We start from the raw sequence: 19523 nt of genomic DNA, 5'->3' as shown, positions 1-19523 counted from the left end.
CGAAACAAATAATGACTGAGGCTACTGAGGGCTAAATAAAGGGAGAGTAATCAAGGTGGTAGTTTTCTACAAGATGTGTGCATTTCTAACCATCTTTGAAAAGAGAATCAGGTTAAGAGGTTTTTTCATGTCTTAATTAAAGGGGCAGTGTTGTATTTTGAGATGGTCTTGAATAAGCCAAGTAGCCAATAGGCAGAGAGTAGCATAATTTGTCTGATTCTCTGTAATAATGGTATGGGAATAATAAATGTTATTTTGTAAACAGTTTTTTTTTGTTGCATCAAACAACACATTTTCAGTCACCTCCTTGTCTGAAGGACAAGTGGATAAACAGGTTAATATAAAGCCTTGCATGTTTTTTTCAAAAGTCTCATGGAATGTAGGCCTACATTGAACATCACACATTTGCTGATACTGTAGGCTGAATGATAGAACAGCTATTTCCATGTTATGAGATGCATGTTTTGCTTCGTATACGCTGGGAGTCAGGGTGCAGGTGCAGAAGGTGAGTTTAATAATAATAAAAGGCAGATGAACTCATCAGTAGAACGTTAAGCGTACTGGACGTGACAAAACCAAAAACTGATGACTGAGGCTACTGAGGGCTAAGTAAAGGCAGAGTAATCAAGGTGATGATGAGGTCCAGGTGTGTGTAATGATGGGAGCAGGTGTGCATAATGATGGTGCCAGGACCGGTGGTTAGTAGACCGTTGAGCGCTGGAGAGGGGGAGTGGGAGTAGGCGAGACATTTTTCTTCATTGTTTTTAATGGTAGGCCACTCTGGTAGGTGATCAAATAGCCACAGTAGCATACTTGGCCACTGTTAAAACTGCAACTTAAAGCAGGTACAGCCTCAGTGTTCACAGTAAACGTTGTTACACAGAATTTTCTGAACATTCAAGTTTGCGCTCAGCAGACCTGAAATTTGCTCAGTGCTGAAGAAAATGAGAGGGAACATTGTATGAAACCCAAAAGAGTTCTACCTGGAACCAAAAATGGCCGCAGACCCATTTTGGAACCCTTTTTTTCTAAGAGGGTAGGCATTGTTTTTGGAGTGCGTAAGTTTCACCAGTATCTGTATAGGAGGAAGTTCACCTTTCTTACAGATCATTGTCCGCAGACAAGCATCTTTGCACCGCATACTGGGATTCCGTCACTTGCTGCAAGCAGAATGCAAAGGTAGGCTTTGTTGTTGTCAGCACACACTAACCAGAAGAGAGATTCTTCAAATAACTTTATGAGATTTGCAAAAATGGAGCGGTTAACAATCACTCAATGGTGCAGCGTTAAAAGCCCAACGAACAGAGTTGTCTCTCAGCTTTTATAGAAAAGTCCAACCTCTTTGGCAGTTAGCAGATGTATGCAAACAGGGATGGGGAAAATAGTGTATTAAAGGCATTTAGCTTGTCTGTGCAGATTACGATAGCTGACGTTGCCACCATTGTGTGTTCCTTCCTGCAAGTTTCCACACAGATGAGTTCCTGCAGATAGTACAAACGTTGTCGCACCCGACTGCAGTACGCCCAGACTTACGACTAAGTCACACAAGACCAGCCTGCATCAGCAAAAAAACACTTGCATATAAAAATTGACAATTCTCTATCTAAAAACAGCATAGTATGTCCACCACAACAACTACGACATCAGGTTCCGCAAGTCAGAACTACACTGCAATGCAGATGTCAGTACAGTCCGGTTGCCTGCTGTGGGGAAGGAGCGTTATCCTTCCGCCTTCACAGAGGAAACCAGAGCAAACAGTTACACTCAGGTCATTGTGCAATGGTTCACATCAAGGAAATCGCACAAAGCTACTTCTGGTGGTCTGGATTGGGTGGAAGCATTGAGGAGAAAGCATATTCCTCATGTCAGAAGGTTCGCAATGTACCTCAACTTCTACCTCTTCATCCGTGGGATTGGCTAGAGGTGTGGCAATGCATAAATGTAGACTTCGCAGGTCCATTCGAAGACAGAACGTTTCTTGTGGTTGTGGATACTGATAGGTAGTGGCCAGAGGTTGCCATCATGAGGTCTACTACTGCTGAGAAGACCATCGAGAAGCTTGGAGAAGTGTTTAGTAGGTTTGGATTGCCACTCCAACTTGTTAGCAACAACGGACCGCAGCTGTCCCAAGCATTGTCCATGTTCCTACAGGTGAAAGGCGTATAGCACATCAGATCCACCCGTCACATCCATCAACCAACGGGCTGGCGGAGAGGTTAATTCGTAAAGACCATGAAACAGGCCTTAAAAGCGTCTTAGGAAGGAACACTGCACCAACGCTCGAACAGCTTCCTGCTATCCTACAGGAACACACCTCACGCAACAACCAAGGGTTCGTCTGTATAGCTACTCATGAAGAGAGAGAGCAACGCACAAGCGTCAACCTACACAAACCTCCGAAAGCAAAGGAGACAATGGAATGTCAACAGGAGAGCCAAGTCAAACATCATGAACTGCAAGCAAAGGACCAATCTTTCAATCCTGGAGAAACTTTTAGCTAGGAACTACCTCAGCGGAACAAAGTGGGTTCCTGCTACAGTCATTGCTCAGACTGGTCCTGCACTGTCGAGACTGCAGAGGATGTCATCTGGAAAAGGCACGTAGATCAGTTACTGTTGAGTAAAGCTACATTGACAGAAACACCAGTCGTGAGTCGTCCAGAACTGTTACACTGTTTTCACCTGGGGGCTAAAGGTCAACTTTTCAGGACTGTTGTTCACAATGGTTACAATTTAAGTCGAAGGGGAGAAGGTGTGGTGTATTGGGGGTGTGCCGCAAAGCATGATGGTGTTGTATGTGTTCTAGACCTAGCACGTTCCAGATAAATGGTTGAACTGATTCCTGTCTCCCGTCTCATCATTATTGCATTTTTATAAAGGTGTGGTTATGAAACCCACGAGACATAACAGTATTGTTTGAAGGCAGATAAGTGCTAACTTTCTCTTTGGTCCAAAGAGCTCATAGAATAGAAAGAGTCAACAAAAACGCAGCACTTCAAAAGCACTTTGAATTATTTCTTCTAAGCTTATAAGAGGGTAATAATTTCTCCTGAGTCCCATGCATCATCTGTACTGTGTATACCGGTATGCGCCACATAGGCAAAGGCACAATCTATTTTCATAACACTACCTGAAGGTGTAATTTGCAAGTTCTACATAGATTGCCTCCCATTGCATTATTGCTTTCTTCATTTTCCTCCCTCTTTCCATCCCTCCTCCTCATGCCTCTCTGTCTCGTGGTGCTTTGTTAAGGCCCTCCAATAACTGGATAAAGGAGACACCAGGGAGACGGAGCTGATGAGAGAGAAAGAGAGCGAAATAGAGATAGCTGAGGCATCATAACTTATACACCACCACGATAAAATGAATCCCTCCTCGTGATCCTTTTATGGTGTCCTTGTGAGTGCGTGTGTATGTGTGCAGTCTGCACATGTCTGGGTGCAATGGATGGGTATACAGTATATGTGAGACTGCAGAATGAGCTTTAGAGTTGGGAAGGTTATTTAGGAAGGAGGTGGTTGGTGGAGAAGACTGCTTTGAAAAAGTTAGAGAGAATGACTGTAGATGAGAGAAAATGGAGGGGAAACAGGAGCAACGCAGTGAACACAAATCACCTGACTGCACTCTTGGATGGTTCAGTATAAAAGTCTTTATTCTACAAAATTGGTGTTTAAAAAAAGAAGAAACTACTATTTGAGATCTCCAGAGTAGATTATTTTTGGATTATACTGATTTAAGTACTACAGGACAAACCTATCTATTTGGTGTAGGGTTTCTCTTCTCTTTAAGACAGAATAAATCTTTCTTTTGAACCTTCTCACTTCGTTCCTCATTTTGACAGGAACATTTCCTCCTTTCGACAAGTGAGATCAATCTAGAACTCAACTAGTAACAACTATTCAAAGACGGTCTGATAAGTGTGCTGTACAGTTAGCTAGGTTCATGTTTATGTGCAAAGAAAAAGGTCAGTCAAATCGACCCCATTCTGAAGTTGGCTGGCAAGACTATGTCTGATGAAGGTCTCTGACCGAAACGTCACAGTATGTTTAGAACTTTGGATCTACAAAAACAAGATAAAACGTGCATTTAGATCTGCAGTAGCAGGGCCACCCCAGCTAGGGTCCACTTGGAAGGGTTCTCTTTGGTCTTGAGGTTGAAGGTCCATACGTAGGTGGGTCCTCTCTGTCTGGTCTTGTAGACAGGACACTGGTAGACGTTACGCACCTCCTGCTTGTCCACAGGGATGGCTCTGATGAAGATGACGGGCATGGTGGGGGTCAGTTCCTTCAGACGGGCATCCACCATCATACCAGCCTGGTGGGAGAGGGAGAGAGGACAATGACATGGTCTTTGAGAAAAAAAGTATCTCAACTATACACTTTTCTTCAGTGTAGGTGCCCTTAAGACAAACAACAGGAATAATGTGAAAATTAAGTATTACCATATAACTAAAGCAATTTTATTTCCTGAAGGTTCTATTTGGTCAAACTGAATTAAATCATTCTTAAACAATACAGCAAATGTAATTAAATTAATCTAACTGAGTTGGCAGAAGGACAATTTAGGGGCTCAATATTTGGGGTACCCTTGAACAGTGTGTGAAAGTCACTATAAGTCTGAAGTTATCCTGTCTTCTCCTGCCTTTCAGAGCAGACTTTCCAAACACGCTCAAACAGGAAACAGAGCGGTCCATCTCACTAATTAATCCTCTCTCCACTTAGTGTCCAGGAGACAGAAGTTCCACCACGAAGCTAGCTGACTCCAGGAAACAAATGTAAATCCTAATGACTTTGGAGGAGAAGCTTGGAGGACGAAGAGACGAAGCCACTTTATGACGTCCGTCTGAATTACAGCCCTAATTGCATCAGCAGTCGGTACATTTTTTTTTGCATTCTTTTAAACATTGATAGCTTTATGTGTATTTAGGTAAATAGGAATAATGAGGGTCGTAAAAGACGCCGCCCCATCTCATTGAAATTCATGACAATCATCTTCTTGAAGGTGTATGGGGTTGATAGAAATATAAAAAGATAACAGCAACCGTCACCATTAGGAGAGAATAGATATTTATTTGTTGCAAAGACAAAACTGGCTATAGTGTATCTTATTAATAAGCTACTGTACTTCCACAGATCTAAGTGAATCTGAACAACCCTTTAACTGGAACAGAACATGGACAAATATGACCTTGGCATTTTTAGCAATCTACACACAATGACAAATGACAAAGCAAAAACAGGTTTTTAAAAATGTTTGCAAATGTATTAAAAATAAAAAAAACAGAAATACCTTATTTACGTAAGTATTCAGACTCGAAATTGAGCTCAGGTGCATGACTGTAAAGCCCAACACATACATATAAACAATCTATAAGGCCCAACACTTAAACTACATGGCCAAAAGTATGTGGACACCTGCTCGTCGTACACCTCCTTCCAAAATCATGGGGAATTAATATGGAGTTGGTCCCCCCTTTGCTGCTGTAACAGCCTCAACTTTTCTGGGAAGGTTTTCCACTAGATGTTGGAAAATTGCTGCGGGGACTTGCTTCCATTCAGCCACTAGAGCATTAGTGAGGTCGGGCACTGATGTTAGCCGATTAGGGCTGGCTCGCAGTCGGCGTTCCAATTCATCCCAAAGGTGTTTGATGTTGTTGAGGTCAGGGCTGTGTGCAGGGCAGTCAAGTTCTTCCTCACCAATCCCCCCAAAAAATGTATGTATGGAACTCGCTTTGTACACAGAGCATTGTCCTGCTGAAACAGGAAAGGGCCTTCCCCAAACTGTTGCCACAAAGTTGGAAGCACAGAATCGTTTAGAATGTCATTGTATGCTGTATGGTTAAGATTTCCCTTCACTGGAACTAAGGGGCCTAGCCCGAACCATGAAAAACAGCCCAGACCATTATTCCTCCTGATTCATTAATCCAGAGAACGTGTTTCCACTGCTCCAGGGTCCAATGGCGAAGAGCTTTATACCACTCCAGTCGACGCTTGGCATTGCGCATGGGGATCTTAGGCTTGTGTGTGGCTGCTCGGCCATGGAAACCCATTTCATGAAGCTCCGGGCGAGCAGTTCTTGTGCTGACATTGCTTCCAGAGGCAGTTTGGGACTCGGTAGTGGGTGTTGCACCCGAGGACAGACAATTTTTATGCGCTTTGTGCTTCAGCACTCGGCGGTTCCGTTCTGTGAGCTTGTGTGGCCTACTACTTAGCCGCTGAGCCGCTGTTGCTCCTAGACGTTTCCACTTCACAATAAGAACACTTACAGTTAACCTGGGGCAGCTTTATCAGGGCAGAAATTTTACAAACTGACTTGTTGGAAAGGTGGCGTCCTATGACGGTGCCACGTTAAAAGTGACTGAGCTCTTCACTACGGGCCATTCTACTGCCAATGTTTGTCTATGGAGATTGCATGGCTGTGTGCTATACACTGGTCAGCAACGGGTGTGGCTGAAATAGCTGAATACCCTAATTTGAAAGGGTGTCCACATACTTTTGGTCATGTGCTGTACACACAAACAAAATATATAAACCTATTTTCCAGTGTTGTAGTAATACGGTCTCGAGACCACATATTGAGTGTCTCAGTCTTGTCTCGAATACATTTGTACTAGGTCTTGACTCGATCTCGGACAGTGAGGAATTTCTTCCCGAGACCAGCCGAGACCAGCGAAGTAAAAAACTCATTATCAGCTTCCATTTAGTCAGCCCTAAAACCGCTTCGCCAAGCCAAATATATACACTCCTTTCTTGAAACATGAATACAGCCTTTATATCTATTATAGTCATGTTTGTGCAGTGGTGAACCTATAGGCCTTCAGTGTGTGAACCTATAGGACCTTCAGTGTGTGAACCTATAGGACCTTCAGTGTGTGAACCTATAGGACCTTCAGTGTGTGACAGGTTAGTACAGTGGTGAACCTATAGGCCTTCAGTGTGTGAACCTATAGGTCTTCAGTGTGTGACAGGTTAGTACAGTGGTGAACCTATAGGACCTTCAGTGTGTGACAGGTTAGTACAGTGGTGAACCTATAGGACCTTCAGTGTGTGAACCTATAGGTCTTCAGTGTGTGACAAGTTAGTACATTGGTGAACCTATAGGACCTTCAGTGTGTGACAGGTTAGTACAGTGGTGAACCTATAGGACCTTCAGTGTGTGAACCTATAGGTCTTCAGTGTGTGACAGGTTAGTACATTGGTGAACCTATAGGACCTTCAGTGTGTGACAGGTTAGTACAGTGGTGAACCTATAGGACCTTCAGTGTGTGACAGGTTAGTACAGTGGTGAACCTATAGGACCTTCAGTGTGTGAACCTATAGGTCTTCAGTGTGTGACAGGTTAGTACATTGGTGAACCTATAGGACCTTCAGTGTGTGACAGGTTAGTACAGTGGTGAACCTATAGGACCTTCAGTGTGTGACAGGTTAGTACAGTGGTGAACCTATAGGACCTTCAGTGTGTGACAGGTTAGTACAGTGGTGAACCTGTAGGACCTTCAGTGTGTGAACCTATAGGTCTTCAGTGTGTGACAGGTTAGTACATTGGTGAACCTATAGGACCTTCAGTGTGTGACAGGTTAGTACAGTGGTGAACCTGTAGGCCTTCAGTGTGTGACAGGTTAGTACAGTGGTGAACCTATAGGACCTTCAGTGTGTGAACCTATAGGACCTTCAGTGTGTGAACCTATAGGACCTTCAGTGTGTGAACCTATAGGACCTTCAGTGTGTGAACCTATAGGACCTTCAGTGTGTGACAGGTTAGTACAGTGGTGAACCTATAGGCCTTCAGTGTGTGAACCTATAGGACCTTCAGTGTGTGACAGGTTAGTACAGTGGTGAACCTATAGGACCTTCAGTGTGTGAACCTATAGGCCTTCAGTGTGTGAACCTATAGGACCTTCAGTGTGTGAACCTATAGGACCTTCAGTGTGTGAACCTATAGGACCTTCAGTGTGTGACAGGTTAGTACAGTGGTGAACCTATAGACAGACCTTCAGTGTGTGACAGGTTAGTACAGTGGTGAAACTATAGTGTGTACCAGGTTCATGATTCTGAAAGGACAGCAACCGTAATACTAGTATACTCATGTAGGAGTGCACTTTTTGTACAAAAAAACAAGGGCCAGTGGTGTAGTGGAGGCTATTTGTAGGTATAAACTGTATACACACTTTTATTCAGTGGGCATTGCGTATACACACTTCTTAATCCCTAGTGATGCGTATCAAAGTAGTGTAGTGGAGGTATACTACTTACCAATTACGTACTACAATAGAGAAATCATACCTACACAATCAGCGGCTTACACAAACGCAAAGCACGTGAAATATATTCACATGCGCGCCGCACACATAGCCTCGTTTCAGAGGAACATCATCCGCAGGCAGCAAGAGTGTGCAGCTCTCGGCTGGTTTTGGCATGGAGCAGCTCACAGAAGAATGACATCGGTAGCCGGTAGGGTAGGAAAGACATTTCAACTTATGATATCTACCAGTAAATGCTAACTAAGACAACAATGGGTATGCAAACCAGGTACTGAAAAAGTTTCGTCTGAAGTGTTGTTTAGTAGGCTATTTGTGATGTGCAATTGTCATCATGCCCTGTTTGCATCAGGGGCGTAGACATGGATGGGCCTGGGAGGACAGAGGCCCACCCACTGGTGGGCCTGTCAGAATGATGTGGTTTAAGCATTGTTGTGGACTTAAATACGATGGTCTATAAAAAAAAAAGTGATTGAGAGTGAATATCTAAAAAATCTATAGGGAAATTCATTAAAAAAACAGGAAAACATGGGACTTTTCACCCAGGGTGCCTTTCCTTCGCCTGGCGGGCCATTTGGGAACTTTTTGGCAACATTTGAGTATACCCCCTTCTCCAGGAACCACTATACCACTGCATAGGGCCAATGGAAAGACAGCATTCACACACAGCATGATGTTGAAGAATAAGCAGTCCATTCACCTGGACATAATAAGCCAGTCGGTCCTAATCATAAGAATAGGAAAACACAACCATTAATCATTTCCCAATCAAAATGTACAACGATTACTTCCCATTGCAAAAAAAAAACCGTTCACTTTTGACACACAAAGTATCCAGTCACCTAATGTTTAAAGTGGAACTGACAGAGTTTTAACTCCTTTCCAGATATGAAACAAACAGACAATCATAATATCAGTCAAAAATATCTAATTCACTGTTTATGCTACAAAATCAACTCCATAAGAGGTTTTAAAAATAGGTTATATTGGACCACGACGTACACTAAGGCATTGTTGGCAGAATAGATGGATGCAGTTCAATGCATTAATATAATTAATATAATTCCCCAATACATTTCTTGGTAGTCCAAAACATATTTGCTATCAGGTTGTAAATCCCAGCTGGCCTGGTATATTGTTTGCTGCCTCCATTTGGGATTCACTGTTTCAGTTTCAACGACTCAATATTCTGGACAAAAATTGATGAATGTAACTAAGGCTGGAAATGTCAATACAATGAAACAAGCAAGGGCAATGATCACAAGTCAGTCATAACATGGCTAATTGGCTAGCGTACCTATGTATGTAGCAAGCTAAAAACACAGAGCCTAACATTAGCTAGATTGCTAGGAGGATGTCATGTCATGCCATTGAAGGAGTGGGTGAGTAACAAAATGTTTCCTCTCGTATCGTTTTCGGTGGCTATACACAGCTACCAATAACTTTATCGACAGTTATCCAGTTAGCATATTTCTTGAGTTCGCAAATTCACTCCGATTTCAGAGCACTCTCATATGAGTGTGCCAGAGTGCAGAACAACTGATGAATTTAGGAACACGCAACACCTGCTGAATATAACTGGTGTCAGTAAACGTAGACAAAAAAAAAGTTATAGTAAAAAACGCTCTAGATAACATGTAAACAGCCTAACCAGCTCTGCTATGGTGAGTAAAATGGTCAGAGTGAGGGTTCTCTCATTTGTGTCTGGAAGTAGCAAGCTAGCAAGCTAGCCAACTTTAGCCAGTGAGCTTGGGTCCTTGGTTGGGACGAGCATGCATTGGCAGGCAAGCTGCAGAAGGACGGGGAGGCTACAATTCCCCATGGTTTATTATTGCAATTTTGACTGTCAAATAGATGAAAAAGTTTGAGAGGGTTTATCTAATGTTCCTTCATTAGATTTGAGCTCATCTTGCTCTGGCTAGAATTAGTTGTTGATCTTGTTGTTCATGATGTGCATAACTGAGGGAGAGAGAGACTACCTTTTCATGGTTGTTTGACCAAATGTAAGAGGACCCCCAAGGTGTTTACATATTTGCAGAAATCTATTCCAGTGTATTTTGTGGCTTTTGTCGAATGAGTTCTAAAGATCTAAAGTCATGCTGTTGCCTGTAAACACACAGTCCAGTTCAAAGTGAATGATGGCAGGGCCGTGTGGCAAATGGCTTGTTTGCATAAAGGCCTACTGCAGATCTGATTGGCTATAGCGCATGGGTCTGTGTCGACCGGTCCTGGACAAGACAGCTGTTTTTATTTACTGCAGTGTCTATTATTGTCCAAACACAAGGCTGCTTTCCCACTCTATTTTGCTATCAAATGCCTTAGTATATGTAATTCCCAAACATTCTAATAATTTATGAAAATGTGAAAATGACCATTACTCAGTAGTCTCTTGACAACCCCCCTGGGGATGTATATGAACAGATTTGAACAAGATTTCATGTTGCTGAAATGCTGTCAGTTCCACTTTAAATGCAACAAATTTCCGCACGTAACTTATTTTCAAAGAGATGGCTGAGACCTGCTGCAGCCGCTGCAAACTAACCAACAACAAAGCTAGCTAGCTAGACCGTGGGAAAACTATTGCTCGCTATTGTGCAGTGAGTGACCTGTTAGCCTTCAAGAAGGCAGAAGTTTCCATACGTTTTTGTAAAAACGGTCCCACCTATTAAGTCAAAATGTTATTGGTTGATTCCACTGTCACTCCAAAATGTTGCCCGTATACAGTTGAATGGCAGATGCCTTTATCTAGCTACTGATAGCCTAACCAATGGCTGACTTAGCTAGCTAGATTTATCTACCCAGAGACCAGCAAAGAGAAATCCTGATTGTATATTTTTTTCTCTTCAGTGTTAACCCTTTCCAATGAAAACTGATTAGGGTATGAGTGGTGGGGTGTGGGCTTATGGGATAAGTAGTGAGGGGTGGGTGGGGGGATTAGGGGATAAGTGGCGGGGTGCGGGTTGGGGTTTAGGGGATAAGTGGTGGGGGGCAGATGGGGAATTAGGGGATAAGTGGTAGGGTGCGGGTTGGGGCTTAGGGGATAAGTGGCGGGTTGGGGCTTAGGGGATAAGTGGCAGGTTGGGGCCTAGGGGATAAGTGGCGGGGTGAGGGTTGGGGCTTAGGGGATAAGTGGTGGGGGTGGTGGGGGCATAGGGGATAAGTGGTGGGGGCGGGTGGGGGCTTAGGGGATAAGTGGCGGGGTGAGGGTTGGGGCTTAGGGGATAAGTGGCAGGGTGAGGGTTGGGGCTTAGGGGATAAGTGGCGGGGTGAGGGTGGGGGCTTAGGGGATAAGTGGTGGGGGGCACGTGGGGGCTTAGGGGATAAGTGGTGGGGGTGGTGGGGGCATAGGGGATAAGTGGTGGGGGCGGGTGGGGGCTTAGGGGATAAGTGGCGGGGGGCGGGTGGGGGTTTAGGGGATAAGTAGTGGGGAGCAGATGGGGAATTAGTGGATAAGTGGTGGGGTGCAGATGGGGGTTTAGGGGATAAGTGGTGGGGTGCGGGTTGGGGCTTAGGGGATAAGTGGTGGGGTGCGGGTTGGGGCTTAGGGGATAAGTGGCGGGTTGGGGCTTAGGGGATAAGTGGCGGGGTGAGGGTTGGGGCTTAGGGGATAAGTGGCAGGGTGAGGGTTGGGGCTTAGGGGATAAGTGGCGGGGGGCGGGTGGGGGTTTAGGGGATAAGTGGTGGGGAGCAGATGGGGAATTAGGGGATAAGTGGTGGGGTGCAGATGGGGGTTTAGGGAATAAGTGGTGGGGTGCGGGTTGGGGCTTAGGGGATAAGTGGCAGGGTGAGGGTTGGGGCTTAGGGGATAAGTGGCGGGGGGCGGGTGGGGGTTTAGGGGATAAGTGGTGGGGAGCAGATGGGGAATTAGGGGATAAGTGGTGGGGTGCAGATGGGGGTTTAGGGAATAAGTGGTGGGGTGCGGGTTGGGGCTTAGGGGATAAGTGGTGGGGTGCGGGTTGGGGCTTAGGGGATAAGTGGTGGGGTGCGGGTTGGGGCTTAGGGGATAAGTGGTGGGGTGCGGGTTGGGGCTTAGGGGATAAGTGGTGGGGTGCGGGTTGGGGCTTAGGGGATAAGTGGCGGGTTGGGGCTTAGGGGATAAGTGGCGGGTTGGGGCTTAGCGGATAAGTGGCGGGGTGAGGGTTGGGGCTTAGGGGATAAGTGGCAGGGTGAGGGTTGGGGTTTAGGGGATAAGTGGCGGGGTGAGGGTGGGGGCTTAGGGGATAAGTGGTGGGGGGCACGTGGGAGCTTAGGGGATAAGTGGCGGGGGGCGGGTGGGGGCTTAGGGGATAAGTGGCGGGGGGCGGGTGGGGGCTTAGGGGATAAGTGGTGGGGGGCGGGTGGGGGCTTAGGGGATAAGTGGCTGGGGGCGGGTGGGGGCTTAGGGGATAAGTGGTGGGGGGCGGGTGGGGGCTTAGGGGATAAGTGGTGGGGGGCAGGTGGGGGCTTAGGGGATAAGTGGCGGGGGGGCGGGTTGGGGCTTAGGGGATAAGTGGTGGAGACAGACAACCAACCTGTGTTGCCAGGCGGGGTGGGAAAGAGCGGAAAGTGGGGGGGGGGAGGGGGTGTAGGCCCACCTCTTTTTGTTTCTCATTTCTTTACATACCAATTGTATTAATACTAAATCATGTGTGATCAATCTGATAATTTCTCTGTATGTATTTATTTTTTCTTTTCTTTTGAGTGGCAGCCTACAGGTACGTGTGGTATAAACTGTGTAAATTGAATATTGTACCTGCAACCCCCACAACAAAAAAATGACAAAGCAAATAAGCTACAGTACCAAACACACACCCTTCCCATCCCCCCACTATCATCTCTCGATCTTTATTATATACACATAGAGTGCTACTGTGTATTCCTCCGTCTTTGATGTCCGCATCCCCTGAATAAGTAGCTTGGCTCATTCATACAGATGAGCTGGTTTATCATAAATCTTTGACTTGTACAGCTGCAGCGCCAGAGCCAGAGCCGGGCTCCAGATGGAGGGATGCTGCTCACACTCCCGTTCACACTCCGTTACACCCTGACACTACACGGGCACAGTGCTGGCCCAGGGCTGAGAGGAGGAGTGGAGATGAGAGGAGCCAATATGAGTGCAAGACAGAAGTTAGGAGGAGAGAGGAGGGGAGCGGAGAGGAGAGGGGGAGAGGACGGGAGAGGACACTGACTGTCTCCATCGTTGCCCGCCTTCCTCCCTCCCGGACTGCCCGCCTGTCTCCCTCGCTGCTCGTCTCTCAGTCTGACTGTCTGCCTATACCCCTCCCTGTCTGTCTGTCTCCAGCTTTTAATAAAGAGAGAACACAGCAGTGCCACTCATAAGGGTGATTAAAGTGTGCCAGTGCATACTCGACACATTCACTAATTAACAGGTCCACTGGGACCCTGCAGGAGAGCTGGATGCATACATATAATAAAAAGAAAGCCTGACTGGCACACTCACCGCACACACTATTCCATACTACAGTAGTAACTGAAGTAACCTTGAGATAAACTTTAATTAAATAACTACTTTACCCTCTCTAACCATGTATGGACTGTAAGCCTCTTCACACATGCAGTGTAGGTGGGAAACCTATGTACACACACACACAACACGACTATGTCACTCTTAAGTCACTGATACGTCAGCCACACGACTCCTCAATGAGGTGACATCCCCACCTGTGTGTCCCAGCAAGCTCCTTCCACGTACAGTCCATGTACGTAGGCCCCATCTGACATAAATACCCAAGTCTCACTAGCTATGTCACCTTTGTGTCATCTATATGTCCCCTATATAACCCCTCTCTGTACCTGAGTGTCCCAGCGAGCTCCCTCCATGTACAGTCCGTGTACGTAGGCCCCCTCCCTGGGAGGAGTGCTGAAGTCCTCTCTGTTCTTCTTGGTGACGTCACACTGCAGACACATCCTGTCCAGAGGCCACTCATTCCTGACAGGAGGAATCATGGGAACATCATGGAATGTTGTATCACAATCACCTGCCTTTACCTCCCTTATCTCACCTCATTTGCTCACATCGTATATATACTTGTTTCTACTGTATTATTGACTGTATGTTTGTTTTACTCCATGTGTAACTCTGTGTCGTTGTATGTGTCGAACTGCTTTGCTTTATCTTGGCCAGGTCGCAATTGTAAATGAGAACTTGTTCTCAACTTGCCTACCTGGTTAAATAAAGGTGAAATAAAAAAAATATATTAAAAAAAGTAGTATTGTGAGAACAGCTTTTATCGTGATAATTGACAGTGGGAATTCTAGGTACAAGCTGAATTCTATTCTCACAGAAAAAACTGTTTTGAAATTAGAAAAACTGTACTTCTCACATTATTTTAAAGCGAATAATAGTTTTGTTTCCATTATCTGATAATATGTGTGATCGTGCCGAGCCTGGGTTAGCACAATTATCATTGAATCCACTTTTTCAGGCTTTATTTCTGTAATATCGATTACCATGCCAACCTACCTGCGAGCCATAGCCTGCATGATGGCTGTCAGAAAGGACTGAGGGTTGAAGAAGCCGGCCAGCCAGACGGCTGAGGGCAAGATGAAGTCAGTGGCCCAGGCCTCCAGCTCCTTGATCCTCCCCAGCAGGTCAGTGAACCACAGGACCAGGCCACACATAGACGGGTAGGCCCGTCTGGTCCACGACTCTGGGACCAGGTCTAGGAAGATGGCCGTCTGGAGACTCTCCATGTCACTGGTCATAGTCAGCTCTCCCTGAGAGGGAGGAACCAATCAGAAAAAGCGATGGGAATGAGATTCAGAGAACCTTTATTGGCAGTCAATTATGGAATAAGTTTGTGTCAAATGTTTTATTAGTAAGGCACATTTTTTATTCAAACAACTTTTTAATTAACAATGTAATTTTTCCTGTGGATTTCTGCAAGAACACTGAGGAGAAATCTCACAGTTATTGGAGTTGTCTTTTTCACACTAAAATTGAAATCCTGTGTGTCATTGAGCAATACCACCCTGTAACCACTAGCAACAGCAACCCATAGCTGATGAAGTATGCATAAACAAAAGCAGTCACTCACTTTCTTCAATTTCTATCCAAAGAGAAAACAGAATAATTATATGGATGGAGGCTAACAAGTTCAATGGCTATGACACACAGTGTGTCCTCCACTGAATGATACCGTAGCTAGCTGACGAATGTATTCATGTCTCGTCGTCATAACCCTTCTTTACTGAGGCGATAAAGAGTTCCCAGACGTATCTCATCTACTGCAGAGCGTTAACCCTGAACCAGTCACCCTTTTAACTCTCCCCCAAATCACTCAGATCCCTCAACAAGTCAGGACACCCCCTCCCACCCCCCAAATGCTTCCAGCCAAGGTCTAGATTCTGATAGTTCCAATTTATTTGCACAGTAAAGTCGAAATATGAGTACATTTGACTGGTAAAATAAAGTACATAGCTTTTAACACACTGAGGCGATTTACCAGAGGCAATATGTTGAGGCATCGAAGCTCATAACTCCTTAGAAAAGGCACTCACACACACGCACATAGCCACCTGCCTTAACCCTAAACCAGCCGTTGCTAAGACAACACTGAGCTAATATACAGCTGGGATTCCAGAACAGGCCATGTCATGAAATGTCATTTTACTTTTGTGTAATTAAAAAAATATATTCTCTCCCGTGTTTAAGGTCATATTGTTTCTCAAATCCTCACTATGACTAACACTTAAGACGAAACGCATGCACACACACACACGCACACGCACACGTGCACACGCACACACACTAGGGGCCAGAGGGCTGACTCACCACTACTTAAGAAGACAGCCTGCGTTTCAGAGGAATACTAGTGACACAAAGTTATGCAGGAATAATAACAGAGCAGACCAGACTGCTTCAGCTACTGTATACAGGCTTAACCAACAGAGCGTGACTCATTACCCCAATGATAAAAATATATATTTTTCAACCCTAAAAAGGGAAGTTGACTCCAATGCCATTGTTTCTTTTTCTTAGAAGTGGTCTATCGGTTGGCAGTGCCCAGCCACCCACCACCGGTGGACACTGGCATTGTTTACCCCAAAACAAGTCATTATCTGAGCTTCAAAGCAAAGTTAACTCAAAGTAACTGTGGGGGAGTGAGTAGAAGAAGTAGACAAAGAAGACTGTTTGTGATTGGCTGACCTTGATAGAATGATTGATTGATTGACTCACCTTGAGTCCAAGGTTGAGTTCGCGTAGGGATCGCCTTATCTCCTGGGTGAGTGTGTTCATCCTTTCACACTCCTGCAGCGCCACCACCTGGTAGGGTGTCCTCTCCTCAGCTTTCCCCAGCAGCTCTACCATGTTAAACTCTTCTGGTAACTTCTCCATTATCTCCTCCAACACAGACCGTACCTGGGGTAAAGGTGTGTGTGTGGTGTGTGTGAAGAGACAGTCACAAAATATTAACCTTGAATTTGGGGATGTATTGTGAAGACGGTATTAATGACGGAACGATAGATTGTGTTCATTGTCAAGAATTTCTCAGTGCCGGTGTCACAGTTTGTTACTGAAAAGTAGGGAATCAAAAAAAGATGACATCTGTCGAGTAAACATGATGAGAATTCCAAGCACTAATGACTCCTTGAGAAGAAAATTATGGAAGAAAAAAAATGTATAAATATTCATGAGAATTATTTGCAACAACAGCAGCCGTTTGTCTTTAATAAAAGTCAAATCCCCAGAGAATCAATCCTCGTCTCATATTTCCGTTGGGTAAGTGATGAAAGCTTATGTCTGTGTCCACATTTCCCAGCACTAGAGATCAATCCACGGATTAAACATTGAACAAAGGATTGGAGGTCATCATAACTATGGATTCTCCGCTCAAATATTGAATCTGTCTTCTTCAGCTCCGCGGCAGCCTGCATATCAAACAGGAAGCGCTCAAACGGACATCGTTCGCTAGCGTTGGTTGTCATCTGTTAAGACATAACTATCTCTGTTTCTCAGTTGTAGGTCAGCCGTCATAATACACCCAGGCAAGCACACACACACACACACACACGTACAAACACGCACCCACATGTATGTGCACACACACACTTCTATATCATGAAAAGTCAGACAGCACTAAAGCGTGAGATAGTGTAGGGACACAAGGAGAAGTCACTGCTCTACATGTATCACGCCCATTAAACAGGAAGCTAGCTTGCATATTAGAAAAGTGAGGTCATAATGTATTGGAATTTATAAACTGGGTGGTTCGAGCCCTGAATACTGATTGGCTGACAGCCGTGGTATATCAGACCGTTAACCACGGGTATGACAAAATATGTATTTTTACTGCTCTAATTACGTTGGTAACCAGTTTATAATAGCAATAAGGCAGCTCAGGGTTTGTGGTATATGGCCAACATACCACGGCTAAGGGCTGTGTCCAGGCACTCTGCTTTGCGTCGTGTGTAAGAACAGTCCATAGCCGTGGTATATTGGCCATATACCACACCCCCTCTGGCCTTATTGCTTAAGTATAACAGTTTTCTGAGTGCTTTAGATTGTAGGGGGGGGGGGGGGGATTGAGCTCATTCACTATGATCATATTTGTTTCAGACATTGGACTAGTTTTTCTGAGGTAACACATGGGAGTGTATTTAAGGTAAGGCATATGGGGATTGGGAACAAGGGAATAAGATTGTCCAGACATTGGGAGAGTGTAGTTAAGGTAACCCATATAGGTTGTCAGGGGGTAGAGGTGACGTATTATGTAATATGTCACTCCTGTCAGTGCCAGATGGGTGTTATAGAGCTATGACCTGATGGAGCCTTGGACCAAAGACTACCTTGTTCTTTACCTTACAATCAGTATGGTTCAGGTTTGACACTTTCAAAATATGAATCAGTTCACAGAACTTAGAATCTCAGAGGCAGCAATCGCTCTAACATTGGCCCAACTTCCTCTACACTCTATGGGCCGGTTTCTGGGCCACAGATGAAGCCTGGACTCCAAAACCATGCTCAATGGAGAACCTCAATGGGTGTAGGCTGTTAGCCTGTGGTTTTACCATATATGACTGTCGCATTGCTCCTCCTCCATACAGTTAGTCCATCCCTACCTTCTCATCTCTGGTGGTCCCACTGCCCTCCCCGGCCCCTCCGTCTCTGGGCTGCATCTCCAGCACAGTCCGGAACAACTTCTCAGACGTCTGCGTTAGGAAGCCGATCTCAGCGTTGGGGTGGAGGCCGTACAGGTAGGGAGACTCTGCAGGAAGTGTGTCATCTATGTACTGGAGGAAGAGGGAATTACACGTTAGAACACCAAATTAGTGGGAGTTTGCATTTCAATATTCTACAGTGAATTCCCGTCCTTCATCTGCACTGATCTGAAGAAAAAAAACTGGTGAAGAAAATATGGTGGATGCCAGATATAGTATATACTTTGCCAAGCTCTGTTAAAGCAAAGGAAAGAATGAGACATGTTATAGTTCTAGAACATCTGGCCATTGTAGTGGCAAAGGGCGACTCATTTCTCCTGGAGATTTTCAAAGGTTTCCCCTTTCACACCGATCCATATCCTCATTTGAATTCCATGCTGTCACTGTCACTTGTCCACTCAAGCTTAACATTATTGCCATCTATGGCCCACCAGGTGCCCTTGGAGAGTTCCTTAATAAGATCGATGCCGTGATAAGTTCACTTCCTGACGATGGTCACCGCTAATCGTACGCTGAGATTTCAACCTCCCAACGCCTTCCTTCAATTAATTTCTTTCCACCTCTTTCTTTCCACTATTTTCCTCTTTGACTTCACACTTTCCCAGTCCCCTACCACTCACAAGGCAGTCAATGTGCTTGACCTTATCTTCACCAGATGCTGTTTGTCTACGAATCCCCCTGTTACCCATCCATGTCTCTCATCACTTCTTCGTATTGGTTCTCTCCCTCTCTCCTCCAACCCCCCCACTCAACCGGCTTATCCCAGTCAAAGCTCTTCTCTGTCCTGGTCCCCAAATGTTCTGAAAACATCTCAAAACCTCTTTGAGAAGTATCTCAAATAATCCCATAGCCTGCCCTCCTTCCCTTTCCCCTGCTCCATCCCCATCTCTCTCCTGTACAATGGGCAGTACAGATGGATGAGGGAGTGGACATGGCCTAACAGACCCCCAGGGACCACCAGGCCTTTCCAGTTCCAGGCGCTCCAGCTAAGTCTCAGCCACTCAGCTCCCTCTCTATCTGTTTGCTGGCCAAGTGTAAAACGCTCCAGACCTCCATGCCAGGTGTCTCTGTCAGCCTAGACGTGCCCAGCGAACAACACCCGGGCT

The 19523-nt window shown here is 45.3% G+C and overlaps 1 protein-coding gene across 1 annotated transcript in view; it reads right to left on the bottom strand.

The window, feature by feature from the left end:
• Window positions 1-3630: 3630 nt before the first annotated feature.
• dnah9 (dynein, axonemal, heavy chain 9) overlaps window positions 3631-19523 on the bottom strand; it is a 124528-nt gene continuing 108635 nt past the window's right edge. Inside the window, exons 72-76 of the mRNA XM_036955698.2 lie at window positions 18319-18489; window positions 16436-16618; window positions 14720-14973; window positions 14050-14185; window positions 3631-4313 (exon numbers count right to left, since the gene is read on the bottom strand). Of these exons, the coding sequence (XP_036811593.2) occupies window positions 4086-4313; window positions 14050-14185; window positions 14720-14973; window positions 16436-16618; window positions 18319-18489 (972 nt within the window). The 3' untranslated portion in view covers window positions 3631-4085. The remainder of the gene's footprint in view (window positions 4314-14049; window positions 14186-14719; window positions 14974-16435; window positions 16619-18318; window positions 18490-19523) is intronic.

Source organism: Oncorhynchus mykiss, chromosome 20 (assembly GCF_057628025.1).
Source record: "Oncorhynchus mykiss isolate SJ-2025 chromosome 20, ASM5762802v1, whole genome shotgun sequence".
NCBI classification, from domain to species: domain Eukaryota; kingdom Metazoa; phylum Chordata; class Actinopteri; order Salmoniformes; family Salmonidae; genus Oncorhynchus; species Oncorhynchus mykiss.
This window is presented reverse-complemented; position numbering and strand designations above follow the sequence as displayed.